Here is a 14,553-nt window from a genome sequence, read left to right as displayed (position 1 = left end):
TTTTTTTAAAACAATGTATGTATTTCATGACCTTTTTATTTGATGCAATTTTTAATTATTTATTGCAATTCTAATATGGCAAGAATTTGTTTCTATTTAAAATGGATTTAATAACATTTCACTTTATTTAACTGGACTTTTGATTTCACCCTGAAATGGTTTTGAGACAAAAATAAATAAATTAAAATATGGATCAATGAAATGACTTAGTATGTCCTTGAATTACATTGCAAAATATAATATAATTTTCATATTAAGTACTAACTCAATCATGATTTATTCAATGACACACAGTATATCTATATAAATCAATCAAATAATGACTAGGTTCAAAAATTAACTAATATATACATATTTATAGAATGTTTCCATTTGTATTCATTCATGGACAACTTAATAAATAACTTCCTATTTTTGGGGCATTGTATTTAAGTTGAGAAAACAATAACAAATAAAAAAAGCTGTAGACACTAAAAAGACAAAAATCATTTTGATGAAAAAAAAAAATGTCTTCGGCAAGAAGTGTAACATAAAACATGTTTAATCACGTTCACGTTAATCAAGAAAATAGCACATAAAGCATGACTGCTCAAGCTTTCAAACGTAAAGATCATCAAATCCCTCAAGAAATACATAAAAATAAATAGTCTTCATGTGTTTTCTTCCGTAAACGTCTTAATTAATCTTCTCATGGGGGAGGATTCAAGTGGGCGGGTCCAGCCACGCCCTCTCACTTAACTTTGTCCATGTCGACGGATGCCATTGGTTCGTCCGCCGCAATGGCCCCACCCCCTCCTGATTGACAGCAGGCGTTCTGATGATCTCTCCAGTCCTGCGCAGCACAACAATTCGTCACACAAGTGGGGAGGGGAAAATATTATGTTAATGAGCCTCACCGTGACATCACAGTGGGGCGGAAGGGCTCGCTGGCTGACACATTTTAGACTTGATTGTTTCATGTTACACTTGAAGGGTGGCCACACACTCAACTATTTGGATACAAGTAGGCTGCAGATATTGAATATTTTACCGATTATTCCATCGGTTAATGGGATAATCATTGATTTTGCATTATCAAAAAAAAAATACCAACACATAATACAACAAATGTACATGTGAGGTGCAGTTCTTATTTTGCTCCACCTGGGGTCGCAATCCTCACGTTTGTACACTGTAGAATCTGCGACTTTGACGATGCGTGGCTTTAAATGCGGGGCCTTGGCCTGGTGAGCGACGCGAGCGTCAACGAGTCAAAGTGCAGGTGGCTGTTGTTAGCTCAGGTTAGCGGCTAACTGTTAGCCATTCTGCGTGTCGAGTGCCTGGGCGTCAGTTGTGGCCATAGTAATCCAATTATTCAATTGATTGTCTCACCGCTAGATAGAAGGCATTAAAAACTCAATTTTACATGATATGTCCCCTACGCTGTAATGCAGTATTACAACAACAGACCCGTCGCTTCGCCCCTCGTATGTGACGATTCTACATTTTTATTCTGTTTTGCCCATCAGAAAATCGGCAAAAATGTTGACCATTGTTTTCCAAAGTCAAAGCGGATGTTTGCAAATCTCTTAACTTGGTTCAACACAAAAAAATAATCAGTCTGCTTTCATGGAGGGGGGGGGGGGCAGAAATCGGAGAACATTTACCGTTGAGAGGCTTTTAATTCCAAGGATTTGGACAATTTCAAGTTAAAACGAGGTCGGCAAACGATTCCTCCATTGTCAAAAATAGCTGTCGATGAATTTGATCATCAATTAGTTGCCGATTCCTCGTTGCGCCTCGACTCTGAACGAGCGTCTGTCCGTGTCATATGACTCCCTTGTTCATATCAAGTGTTGTTGGTTTGTGTCTTGCTAACACGCTGGCAGAAAGTAATGGGAAATTCCCCATTTCAAAACCCTACAATACGCGAGCAGTGGCTCCCGGCTTCCGATGTCTGCTCACGAACGAGAGCGGAACGATGACGAACAAAGATAACGAACTGCGCCTGTAACGTTGTCTTTGAGCAGGCATTTGTTCCTCACCTTCCTCTGACAGAAGATGGAGCAGTAGTTGACCTTACGGCAGCCCGTGCACTCGCTCAGGGCCACGCGGCCGCAGTTCTCGCACACCTGCTGAAAAGACAACAACCGTGTGATTTCACCGAGAAATGACACCGCAATGTTTTAACGGTTGTTCAATCACCCTTTTACCGATACGATGGTTCCCTCTCGATGACTCGCCAATGCCAACTGCCGACACTACGAGTACTTTTGATACATAACATTTCAATGAACGCGACGATATATCATTGTGAACGAAGGCCCCCCCTTTTTTTTTTCTTCTTCTTTCGGACACGCAAGATTATTTGTTTTTGTACGGATGAATGTCTTCCGTGCTGAATGACACGGTCACGCTTCAAGTCCCATTTTCCATAAAATGATGATTTCAAATTTTAGGCATTCCTAGTAAAGGCAGTCCATATATTTCCTATATTACGTTTGTTTTTGGAAAGCATTTTTTTGTGTAACCCCCGTGTTCTTACTGAAAAACATACATTGATGATGACCTCAGCGATGTCGGCGCTCCGTTTGGCTTGCGAGTTGTCCGGCGTCTGGAATGTGATCTGGTTCTGGAGGGACTGACTGACGGCGCACTGAACACACGCACACCCAATGAGGTGTGAGCATTTAAGCTGAGTACAAACATACCGATAATAGGGCCAAATTTGAGCATGGCGAGTGATTATCATATGTTGGTGAATGTGTTAACGGTGATCATTCTGTGGTGTGAGGTGTGTTGACAGTGTTCATCCTGTGGTGTGGGGTGACTTAAGAGTGATTTCCTGTGGTGCGGGGTGTGTTGCTAGTGCTTATCTTGTGGTGTGGTGTGTTAACAGTGATTATTTTGTGGGGTTGGGTATTTTAAGAGTTATCCTGTGATGTGCAGTCTGTTACGCGTGATTATCCTGTGGTATGAGGGGCGTTGCCAGTGATTTTCCTGTGGTGTTGGGTGTGTTAGAGGTAATGTACCATGGATTGTGTTAAAAGTGATTATCCTGTGGTGTGTGTGCATTGAGAGTGAATACTCTATGGTGCGGGATGTGTTGCAAGTCAGAATCCTGTGGTGTGGGGTGTTCTTTTAGTGATTATCCTGTGGTATGAGTGATCATCACGTGCCGTGGAGTATGTTTAGAGCGATTATCCAGTGGTGTGGGGTGTGTTGAGAGTGATTATCTTGAGGAGAGGGGTGTGTCAAGTGATTACCGTGTGGTGTGGGGTGTGTTGAGAGTGACTATCTTGAGGAGCGGGGTATGTGGAGTGATGATCCTGTGGTGTGGGGTGCGTTCAGACTGATATTGCAGCATGTTTTTTTAAGAGTGATTATCCAGTGTTGTGGGGAGCTTTGCAAGTGATTATCTTGAGGTTTGGGCAATGTTATAGGTTTGGGCAGTGATATTATGGCATGGGTGGTGTCGCGAGTGATTATCGTGCGGTGTGGGGTGTGCGCTCACCTCTTTTTGTCCTTTATTGTCCCTCTTGGCCTGTTCTATCAACGCTTTGAGCTGCTGCACGCTGCTCATGAGAGTGTTGACCATCTCCTCCAGGCACTGCCAGGCGTTCTTCGGACCCTCGCTCAGCAGCGGCGGCCCCGCCTCCGCCGCGCCCGCCAGAGGTCCTGCCACGGGCCCCGCATCCAGGGTGCCCACCGGCGAGGCTGAAGGGGACGCCACCGCCATCTTGGCCTGATGAGACAGCGCCAACGTCGGTAAGGCGGTCAACACTGGCAGGACACAAAAAGAGGAGAGCAGTCCTAAGACAGCACACGAGAAGTAAAATGGCCGTGAAAGCTACCAACACAAAAAAGGGGTTGAAGACAACCGGCAAATTCGCCAGCTTTGGATGTAGTCTCAGGCAGTATGGCTGCTGCATGTAAAATATTTGTGGGTTTTGCACCGAGCTCAAGAGTGGACCAGTACCACTCAATGTTCATTGAAGTGAATCATATCGTGTTTGGAGCGAATCGTATCGTAATTGCAATTAATCACATCTCATGAGGGCGGCTCGTTTAGGATTTAATTGTAGTTGGAGTGAATTATATCATAACTGGAGTGAATTACATGATCTTAAATCGTAGGTGGAGAGAATCGCATATTTTGACTCAATTGTGTCACAGTAGGGAGCGAATTACAACACGGTGCATCATTTTGGGAGTGAATTGTGTTATAACTGGAGTGATTCAGATTGAAATTGGAGTGTAATGTTCCTAATACATGTACCTGCTGTGTCTGTGTACACCTCATTCTGCGCCGATGCGTCTGAGATGATGGCGGCCGCGGCAGCAGCGGCGGCAGCCGTGTCGCCGGTGGGAGAGCGCTCGAATGTCAACGTGCCCGACGGCGTGATCTGACCCATGGGCGACACCGTGACTGCGGGGGGAGAACCATATGGACGCCATCTTTGTAAGACCTTACGGGGCTGTGACAAATCAGCCGATCGCAGAGCAGACAGCGGTCATGTGGCTCACATGTGGTTCCCGGGCTGAGCATGATGTTTTTGCTCGCAGGGACTTCCTTTTTGGCGGGAACAGGCGGCGGATCCGTCTCCTTCCGCCTCCTCTTGTAGGGGACGAAGAGGCGCACTGGACCGTTCTGACGACAACAGGAAGTTGCTTAAAACGGATACAACATTAAGTACACCCACACAATCCAACAAGAGCCGATGGATTTATAATACAAATTTAAAGAATGAGATGTACCATTGTGATGCTCTCGGCTTCCAGGGACTCTCCATCCTTGGAACAGAAACGCGCAACAATTACATGATTAACAATATCAGGAAGCAGAACCTATGAAAAGAATCGTATCGCATTGAATCGTAAGTGGCCACAATCGTACGGTAATTGAATGAATCCCATCACACTGGAACGTAAGTGGAATAAAATGCATGGTAATTAGAGCGAGTCGCATCGTATTGTATCGTAATCGCAGTGAATCGTACCATAATTGGAATGAATTGTACCTTAATTGGAGTCAATTATGGCCCGTCTAAACCTCACTCCAGTGAATCATATTTGAGTGATTCATATCGATTTAAATTGTCGTATCGTATGTAGTCGCATCCCAATCTGAGTAAATCATATTGTGATTGTAGTGAATTATATCGTAATCAGAGTGAAAAGAAGTGACTTTCAGCTTTTCCAAGTCGGGTCGTTTCATTTTGGAGAATTGTATCGTAAATACTGTGAATCATATTGTAAGTGGAGTAAATCCTATTTTAAGCGGAATGAATCATAGCGCAAGTGGAGTGAATCGCGTCGTACTGCATCGTATCAGAATTGGAGTGACTCATATTGGATGCGATCATAACCGAATTGAATCAGATTCTTATTAGAGTGAATCATACCTGATGAAATTATAATCAGAGGGAATCGTATCATAATGGGAGAGATTCATATCATATTTGGAGTGAACAATGTCATATTGGGCAGCACGGTGGTAAAGGGGTTAGCACATCCGCCTCACAGTTCTGAGGACCCGGGTTCAAATCGGGCCTTGCCTGTGTGGAGTTTGCCTGTTCTCCCCGTGCCTGCGTGGGTTTTCCGACTGCAGTGTGCCAGAATTGGAGTGCATCGTAGCGTAACTGAATCATATTTACTCGGGATCAGAGTCAAATAGTTCTTAATCCGCAATATGCGGAACATCACGTGACTAAACCCGGAAAACAGCTTAGCGGGCATCCTGTGTATACTGCTAACCGGCAAAACAACAGATTGACGACACGATGATTTATGATTTATGGTCAGTGTCTTCAGACAAACGTTAAATACATGTCGATCATTTATCTATAGAAATATGATATGCTATACGTAAATACGAATGAAGCTTAAACATCACTTTGCAACCTCATTCGGGGTCTGTTTTGCCGAATGCATAGTACCGCATTGGCGGGAAACATATCATACTGAGCCATTATTAAAGTGAATCGCATCACATCACGTTGCGACGTAATCGGCAGCAATCATATTGAAATCGGAGTGAAACTCATCGCATTTGGCGCGAATCATATTGCGTTGCAAATGGAGTGAACCTATCAGAGGTCCACGCGTAACAATATCAAGCAGCAGAACCAGCCGATGGACCAGAATCAGCGCTGACTCACCAACACCATTTCGTCACAACAGGCTGCGCATGTACACGAGGCGGCGTGAGGGTTCAGGATGCGGTCCTGGACGTAGACACATGCCACCAAAGCATTAGACCAGGCCGCTTGGGGCTAGCCGGTACTGTACTCACTCTTATGTAGACATGTTGAGACCTGTATGAGGCAGAGTAAAGGTCTTCCTGCGTATCGGATGCTCCTCTTCCAGTCTTTGCTGCTGGCGCGACCGGCCAGGCCCTCAAACTCTGTGGGCGTCAACCACTTCTGATCATGTTTGATGCAGCGACCTTTACCGCCTGAACACACCACGCAAAACATTGCGGGAATATTACCCAATATTCTAAAGGAAACGACGCGACACTGTGGATCTCCAACATTGGGGGACTATATTGCGCAGCACTGTAGGTACACAGGTAATAAAGAACTGGGAATATTGCACAATACAGTGGTAATGCGACATTGCGGGTATACAACAGAACATTGTGGGACTTGTACATCCCATAGTAGGCGCAGTGCATCCTTGTATGGGTATTTATTTCACAATATGGTGGGACAACATTCTGGAAATATCAAACAACATTGTGGGTACACAAAATGTTTATGTTGTATGCCAACAACGTTGGGTTTTATATCCACACTATGTTGTGTAATGTTCCCATAATGGCATGTAGTATACACACAATGTAGTGTTGCACACACAGACACACACACACACTGTCTTACATTTCCACAATGTGTAGTATTCCCACAATTTTGTGCCGTGGACCCGCAATATTACGTTGCATTCCCACAATGTTATGTTTCATAACCACAACGTGTGTAACATTCCTACATTGTTGTGTTGCATCCTTACAATTTTGTCTTGTATTCCCACAATTTTGAATTCTACGCCGACATTGCGGGAATACGACACAACGTCGCGGCTGGTGTGATCACCTGAGCCGAGGCGGTTCTTGTAGAGGGCGCCGCCGGTGTTGCGGCATCGCACCGGCAACTCGTTGTTGTACACCGAAGGATCCCAGTTGTACTTGGAGGCGGGGTCTTTGTCCTGGGACAGGGGTGGAGTCAGCGGGGTGGGCGGAGTCTCCAGGCCTCAGGGTTCAAACGGGGGAGCTCGTCACACACACACACACACACGCAAAGTAACACGTACACAACGATAGGTGTACAGAAAGAAACAAAGACACACACAGAAAGACGCACACCCATATACACACGAAACCGATGCATACACAAAGACACACGTCGGCATGCAATGACAGTAGTGTTGTGACAACTTAATCTTTTTAGAATCGATTTTTGACAAGCTTTTTCAACAGAATTTTAGTGGGTGAGAAGGTGCCTGAGGAATGGAGGAAAAGTGTGCTGCTGCCCATTTTCAAGAACAAGGGTGGTGTGCAGAGCTGTGGGAACTATAGAGGAATCAAGTTGATGAGCCACACAATGAAGCTATGGGAAAGAGTCGTGGACGCTAGACTCAGGACAGAAGTGAGTATTTGCGAGCAACAGTATGGTTTCATGCCTAGAAAGAGTACCACAGATGCATGATTTGCCTTGAGGATGTTGATGGAAAAGTACAGAGAAGGTCAGAAGGAGCTACATTGTGTCTTTGTAGATCTAGAGAAAGCCTATGACAGAGTACCCAGAGAGGAACTGTGGTACTGCATGCGGAAGTCTGGAGTGGCAGAGAAGTATGTTAGAATAATACAGGACGTGTGCGAGGGCGGCAGAACAGCGGTGAGGTGTGCTCCGGTAGAGCTTTCGAGGCAGAAATTCTACGTCGACCTGTTTTTTGAAGTCGACTTAGCCGGGTTCTTCGATTTTTGTCTCCCAGCCCGAAATGACACACACACACACACACACACACACACACACACACAGAGGAACACGACAAGAAAAGGCACAAAAGACAGAAAAACTCATAACCCAGAAAAGACACACACCCACTCACACGCATACAAAGACACAGGCAAAAATAAACAAAAAAATCATGCATGCCCACGTTTGGATACACATACGCAAAGACACAAACACGCGCGCGTGTGTGTGTGTGTGTGTGTGTGTGTGTGTGTGTGTGTGTGCGTGAGCTTGTACCAGTGGAGATGGCGGACGTGGACTTGAGTGTGTCCTGCTCTACAAGTCCAGAGTCGGTGTGGACTACAATCAGGGTGGTCTTCTGGCTACTCAGACCCTCCCCCAGCTCGAGGGGGCTCCTTCCACTCTGTCACACACAAACACCAATTCAAATACACGTGTATATTGTGTACCGCGTGTGCGTGTGTTCTGCTGTACCAGCACGTGTTCCGGAAGGTTTTCCACCGCGTCCACCGAGTTGGTGAATACGTCGTCTGCGGCCTGAACATCTTCCACCGCCACCGTGGACACCTCTGCACAAGGACATCTCATCGTCACAAATACATTAAATATTATTACAAGATGACTACACAACAGCTTGTGTTGTTGTTATACATGTATAGTGGAGAGTCGATAAAAAATAAATGGGTTGGAACGACCATACGCGGCCAGTCTAGATGTGTTTTGTGGACTTGGAGAACGCGTTCGACCGTGTCCCTTGGGGGGGGGGGGGGGGGGGGGTCCTGTAGGGGGTACTTTGGGAGTATGGGGTACTGTCAAGCAATTCCCCCCCACCCCTCACATTTATTCTGGATTGGCAATGAACTGTTGACCTCGTTGAAATGTGGACGTGAGTGCATTGTTTCTTGAACTTGACGATCCTATGACTCTACGTGAGACCAATTAATTGTTTTTTTTTTATCATGAAATGCTAAAACAAGTTTATTCCTTCTCTGTAATTATGATATGCAAGAGTTGCAGCAAAGTAAAAATGAACGAGAGAATAGACTTCCGTTACTCAACACAGAAGCACTTGTTTATGCATGAATCCTGATTAAATCACATTTAACTGTTGATATTATCAAAAAAAAATAAAAAATAAAAAGTCATTGTCAGTGTTTGAAGATTATACATGACAGATTTACTACAAAGTTAAAATGACCAAAATAAGTGAGCGGAGTTCTATTAGGTAACTTTTGGGGCTTCTTGGAGACCAAGTGGGAACACAAAATAAGTCCTCGCTTGCGTGAAATCTTGATTGAACACATTTACTAATGATGCCGATGGACTGAAGATATCATTAAATATGAAAAGAAGTGAACTCTTTCTCAGGGTTTGGCGATTCCAGGTGACAAAGTTACTGGAAAGTCAAAATTAGCGCAAAAGTGAGTTCGGTTTGGCAATTTTTGGGGGGGCTTTTGGAACACAACATTGATCTACTTGCTTGAGTAAATCCTGACTGAACACATTTCCTAATGACGCCGTTGGACTGTAAATATTCTTGAATGTGAAAATAAGTCAACTTCTTCTCAGGGTTTGGTGGTTGTAGGTGACAAAAGTCACTGAAGAGTAAAAAAATGACCGAGCAAGTGAATAACGTTTACAACTTTTTCGTCTTTTGGAGAGAAAGTGGGAAAACGTGGATCTCGGATGAATCAAATTTAACTACTTATGCCGATGAACTGTAGATATCACGAAAGCTAAAAATAAGAGCCTTTTTTTCGGAACGTATAACTATGTGACGCCGTACAATTCCCGTAAAACTTAAATTCCTTAAAAAGTAAAGGGAGTCTGGAGAAACTTGTACTCACAACTCGCTTATTTTGCTTGTAAACGCATGACCGATTCGCTTACAACTATTACGCACAAAAAGTGTGTTTTTCAGCCTTTGTTTCTTGACAATGTTCAAAGGGAGTGGGTCAATTTGCGATTTGTGGCGCCCGCCACTCGGCGTGAGCTTGCGGCCTTGTTGGCTAGCTAGGAGCTCGGCGTCGCCTTGCCTGCGAAAGACGACTCGGCCTCGTCGGGGTTCGGCATCGCTTCGGCTCCCATGCCGATGTTTCCCGGCGGCGCCATCACATCCATCGTGGAGACTTCGGCCTCCGACTCGGTATCCGAGTCCGCCCGCTGGGGCGGTTCATCCAGCCCGAGCGCCTTCGTCGCCGACTCCGCTTCGTCCATTCCTCCGACGAGCGACACGACGAGAGCCGAATTTAACCGAAGAGCCACGGGGAACGCCGAAGAGGCACTCGGTAGCCACGCGGAAACTATTTCACTTGTACAGATAAAATAAACAATAAATGTGTTTGATTCGAAGCAAAAGAATGTCGCCGGATAGAGGAAAGGCCACCTCACGGTTTGTTTTTCCGCAAGTCCTCGCAACAATGAGACGCCGGAAAAAGCCGAGCGGAAACGAGCGCAGCCGAAGTGAATGGATTTCCCCCCCCTCGAATGATTACGTCACAGTATACGCGTTTACGCTCAATGCTAACTTTAAAAAAAAAATGTATCGATCTACTCTGAAACTTTGAATAATAATGTTTCGAAAAGACTATGTTGGAAATACAATTTATTGTAATGCATTTACGTACTAATTATAATCGTAACTAGTACCTTCTCTGAAATCAAACTTAAAATTCCAAAGACGATGAAAAAATATATTGTACTAATTAAAAATAATTCTAGTGTATCTTATGTCAATACAATAAATGTATGGATGTTTCATTGTATACTGCATATAACATGCCTTTTTTAGAATAACATTAACATGGCTCATGATATATTTTTATAAACCAAAAACCATTTTAGTTTTATAGGGTACTTTTTAATGAGTACTGAGAAAGTTTTACTGTTGTAATGAAAATTATGCAAATAAAATGTATGGATATACATTACCTAATTTTAAGGTGCATATCCGTGATTATACTATTTTGTAGCATTTCATAAGTGGCACATTGGTTTATTTAAAACAATGGACCATTTCATACTGTTAACAGAATTAAACATACAATTATGCATAATATTTATTTAAAAGAAACAATTTGGTAATTAAAGCCATTTATTGGGAAAAAATTAAGTTTTGAGTTAAAAGTAAGATTACACAAAAGCAGAATGGAATTGAAAATAAGAAATAGACTGATTTGAACTAAAAACATAAGAACAAATAAATATGTAACAATGAGTCTTTTACCAAATGCAGGAATGTTTACATTTAATGTCACTGTCTTTTACAAAATATTCCACATTTTTTCCAGAGATCCACAGTTCTTATTAAATCTCAAAGGACAAAAAAATAAAAATAAATAAAGTCTCTTCGGAGTCCCGACTGCTGCTCAGGCGCCATCTTTGCCGCCCCCCCCTGCAGATCACCCCCGTGTCCCGCCTCGCTTTTTTCCCCCCTCGTCCCCGAGTCTACCAGCCGTTTGCGGCGGGAGCGGCCGAGAGACGCCGAACGGGTCAGCGTCGCATCCTGGAGACGGCGTAGTAGAGCAGGAAGCAGAAGACCACCAGGCCGATGGCCACGTAGCACATGAGGCGGCGGCTGTCGCGTCCCGAGCGCATCATGGTGGAAAAGCGCTTCACGCTGCCGCCCAGCAGGCCCGTGGTACTCAGGAAGTTGGAGTCCTGGCGGGGCGAGCAAATACGTCAAAACACAGGTTTACCTTCACTTGCCGGTTTGACCCCGAGGGCTAAAATAGGTTTGAACTCACCATGCCGTCCAAATAGTCGTTTTGATCCTCGGCTTCTCTGTCGATGTCGTACGCCAACTGTCAGAGAAGGTTCCGCACACTTAATACAGCTCATAAAATGAGACTATATTTATTTATTCCAAATAATACCGTTATATTTATTGTGCGCTTGTGGTGATAATGAAGAATTGACCTCAGCGTTGGAAATGTGATGACATCAGTACTGCCCCCAAAACACAGGTTAGGTCACAATTAGGGATGTCTCGATCCAACTTTTTCACTTTGATCCGATACCGATATTGCAGCCTTCAGTTTTGGCCGAAACCGGTATCGTTCCGATCCGATATCAGCAATAATCATACACGACTGATTTTGTAGTATGGAATCTTAGAAAAGGCTTGATGAAGTGAAATAGAACAATAATCAGCGATAAGAGGTATAGAGAAAACTGACCCGTTTATTATTAACCAATGGGTTACATAAAGTAACTAAAACATTTAATAGGTGTAATTATTTTGCTATGCGTTTAGTTTTACAGTGAACTTCAACTCGAGTGTCAATAAAAAAAGTTTAAGCAAGCAACATTCACTCTTACTCCTTGCTACTATGTTAGCACCTTAGCGAGCTGTTGCGATCACGTTGGCGCCACACGCCATCCGGATAGAAGTGCTAGAGCGGAGCATGGAATGGACCGCTCGTATAAAAGTCGTCAAATCGGAGCTTTTAGATCCAGTCCGATCCGATTGTCATTTATATGCCGACATCGGACCAATTTCCGATCTCAACACCACCTAGTCAAAACGCCCTACATTTACTCAGTTACATTTAGAGTACTTAACTCTGCAGATAAATCGCACTTGAGTTTAGTTTAACGCTACATGTTTTACTTCTACTTGAGTACTTTTGTAAAGAGGAAACGTTAGTTTGCCTCCAATTACACTCAGATAGTCCGCTGGCTACTTTTATTTGGACCGTATTACTTCTTGCGCTCTTTGTTTTGGTTTTGTCAGAGAGACTTGGGCCTCGGGTGCTGTCGCATCACGACTGTTTTCCAAATCCGACATAACCACTATCGACGTTCGACTCCCAATCAATCAAATGGAGCCAGGCGGTCACATGACCACAGTACAGCGATGTCATCTGTATTTGCCTAGAAATGTGCACATTTCAGGAGCAAGTTCAAACTCCACTTTGAACTCGCTTCAGTTTTTCTATGTAATGTCTGTTGTGCTGTTTCACAAGCGTCAATAAAAAAAAAGTTATTTTAGGAACATTTACAGTGGCCAGACCAAAACGTTTTGTTGTTGTTGTTATTTTTAAAGTGATATTATCAGGGAATACCTGAATGTACAGATGCATGTTTGATATTTTTGTTTGACATTTATGTTATTTGAAAAATAATAAATCAGAAGTCACACTCACCAGTTACTCAGTACTTGATTTTTTTTTTTTTCTTTACTCAATACTTACTCGAGTCAAGTAATTATTTGGAGGACTACTTTTTATTATTCCTCGAGTCATATCGTATTCTGGCCGTAAAGCGTTTAAAAAAAAAAAAAAAAAAAAAAAAACATGATCGTATTTTATTGACGATTTACTTACAGATTTGAGTCGGGACACTTTGGTGGCCAAGTTGTCAGCCAGACGCTCGTTCTCGGCGTCCAGCATGTCCTCCACGGTGCCATGCCCTGCCAGCACAAACACGTTACACCTTCTATGACACACCGCTTCGTTGTATGACACACAGAAGATAAGACACTACCAAGCTGACCGTCATACGTTTCATAAAAAAGAAAACTCGTTTGTTAAAGGCACGTAAATACAATTCGTCACAGTGGGGGGGTGGGGGGGGGGGGGAAGCAACTCGTCAACTTCGAGTCTGAATTCACGAATAAGTACGTGACAACTCTGTTCCACTGCTACTTTTCTTAATGGAAGTAATCGTAAAATGAAACTTAAAAACACGGTAGAATTCAGTGGTAGGCCTTCTTTTCCGGACACGGACGTGTCAAAACAAATACTTTACCTCTGTTCCAATCCGCCGCCATGTTGGCGAGTGACGTCGCAACCGGATGCAAGCTCGGAACCAAACGTCATTGGACCGGGACTGGCGTGTCGTCACCGAAATAAACAGGAAGTGCCGACGATAATTTCTATAACTATGTGCGTAACTTTTGTAGCTAATAAGCTAGTAGGGGCAAAGTTGTCATCGCGTTCCATGTGTGTTCAACACCGAAAGAGCAAGGATAACGGTCCAGTTACGCACAACGCCGTACAATAACGACAGGGGACAAGGGATGTTTTGTATCGATAGCACACGCTTGGCATTGACCAACTCGTGAAGTAAAACTCGTAAAAATGACGGTTGAGAAATGAGCAGATTACGAATTAATGTCAATATCCATGCCTTTGATGGGAAAGTCGCCCCTGCCAACTCGGCCGCCTGGTAGGCACGTCGGTGAGCCAAGATGCGCTTCTTTGGCAAAATGGATTGGCTTCTTTAATAACGTGAGCCACAACACTACACCAGTCTTTGATATGAATGGAATAATTATTCTTGCCAAATTTCATCTCCCCAAATCCAAAATGTAGTCATTCAAATAGCACGAAACGTAAAATTAATTTTCTTCACCAGAGGGCTGCAGAGGCCATGTTGTTGATGGTTGTTGCTTTATTGAAAATTAAAATATTAGTAGATTGAACCAGTAGATATGTGCACTACGGTTTTTATTTTATTGAATAATTTGTTAGCTATAATTAAATAAATTCTAACTACAACTTAAAACTAAACTAAAAATGATTTGATTTGAATTGAAAACGAGAATGTATTATTTAATTACTGAAATAATCTGTTTGACCTATTTTAAAAA

At 43.4% G+C, this 14,553-nt stretch overlaps 2 protein-coding genes across 4 annotated transcripts; both read right to left on the bottom strand.

Moving 5' to 3' along the window:
- Window positions 1–520: 520 nt before the first annotated feature.
- On the bottom strand, window positions 521–10,378 carry deaf1 (DEAF1 transcription factor). Of its 3 annotated transcripts, none has more exons than XM_061677077.1 (13): window positions 9,995–10,378; window positions 8,433–8,527; window positions 8,235–8,361; window positions 7,077–7,232; window positions 6,297–6,436; window positions 6,141–6,206; window positions 4,738–4,773; window positions 4,507–4,630; window positions 4,259–4,408; window positions 3,494–3,762; window positions 2,537–2,635; window positions 2,025–2,114; window positions 521–832 (listed from the first exon to the last, which is right to left on the bottom strand). In XM_061677077.1, exons 1-13 carry the CDS (start codon window positions 10,173–10,175, stop codon window positions 731–733), a joined length of 1,635 nt encoding a protein of 544 aa, XP_061533061.1. In that variant the 5' UTR covers window positions 10,176–10,378; the 3' UTR covers window positions 521–730. The 3 variants fall into 3 exon arrangements, with proteins under 3 accessions (XP_061533061.1, XP_061533062.1, XP_061533063.1); XM_061677078.1 differs by having other exon boundaries at window positions 2,025–2,111; XM_061677079.1 differs by lacking the exon at window positions 6,141–6,206 and having other exon boundaries at window positions 4,507–4,650; window positions 6,275–6,436.
- Window positions 10,379–11,034: 656 nt separating this feature from the next.
- Window positions 11,035–13,759, bottom strand: bet1l (Bet1 golgi vesicular membrane trafficking protein-like). Its single transcript, XM_061676789.1, has 4 exons — window positions 13,710–13,759; window positions 13,286–13,371; window positions 11,705–11,761; window positions 11,035–11,618 (listed from the first exon to the last, which is right to left on the bottom strand). Exons 1-4 carry the CDS (start codon window positions 13,729–13,731, stop codon window positions 11,451–11,453), a joined length of 333 nt encoding a protein of 110 aa, XP_061532773.1. The 5' UTR covers window positions 13,732–13,759; the 3' UTR covers window positions 11,035–11,450.
- Window positions 13,760–14,553: the final 794 nt, after the last annotated feature.

Source organism: Phycodurus eques, chromosome 5 (genome assembly GCF_024500275.1).
Source record: "Phycodurus eques isolate BA_2022a chromosome 5, UOR_Pequ_1.1, whole genome shotgun sequence".
Taxonomy (NCBI): domain Eukaryota; kingdom Metazoa; phylum Chordata; class Actinopteri; order Syngnathiformes; family Syngnathidae; genus Phycodurus; species Phycodurus eques.
Note: the sequence above shows the minus strand (reverse complement) of the source record. Positions and strands in the feature narration are given on the sequence as shown.

What these genes read in the sequence shown, in the direction of transcription:
- deaf1 (XM_061677077.1), bottom strand. Translation starts at nt 10,175, where the DNA reads ATGGACGAAGCGGAGTCGGCGACGAAGGCGCTCGGGCTGGATGAACCG. An exon ending in GGCCGAGTCGTCTTTCGCAG is followed by an intron (nt 8,528 to 9,994) that starts GCAAGGCGACGC and finishes GTCCTTGTGCAG; the next exon opens with AGGTGTCCACGGTGGCGGTG. An exon ending in ACCTTCCGGAACACGTGCTG is followed by an intron (nt 8,362 to 8,432) that starts GTACAGCAGAAC and finishes TGTGTGTGACAG; the next exon opens with AGTGGAAGGAGCCCCCTCGA.
- bet1l (XM_061676789.1), bottom strand. Translation starts at nt 13,731, where the DNA reads ATGGCGGCGGATTGGAACAGAG. An exon ending in GGCGGCGGATTGGAACAGAG is followed by an intron (nt 13,372 to 13,709) that starts GTAAAGTATTTG and finishes TTGTGCTGGCAG; the next exon opens with GGCATGGCACCGTGGAGGAC. An exon ending in ACGACTATTTGGACGGCATG is followed by an intron (nt 11,619 to 11,704) that starts GTGAGTTCAAAC and finishes TCGCCCCGCCAG; the next exon opens with GACTCCAACTTCCTGAGTAC.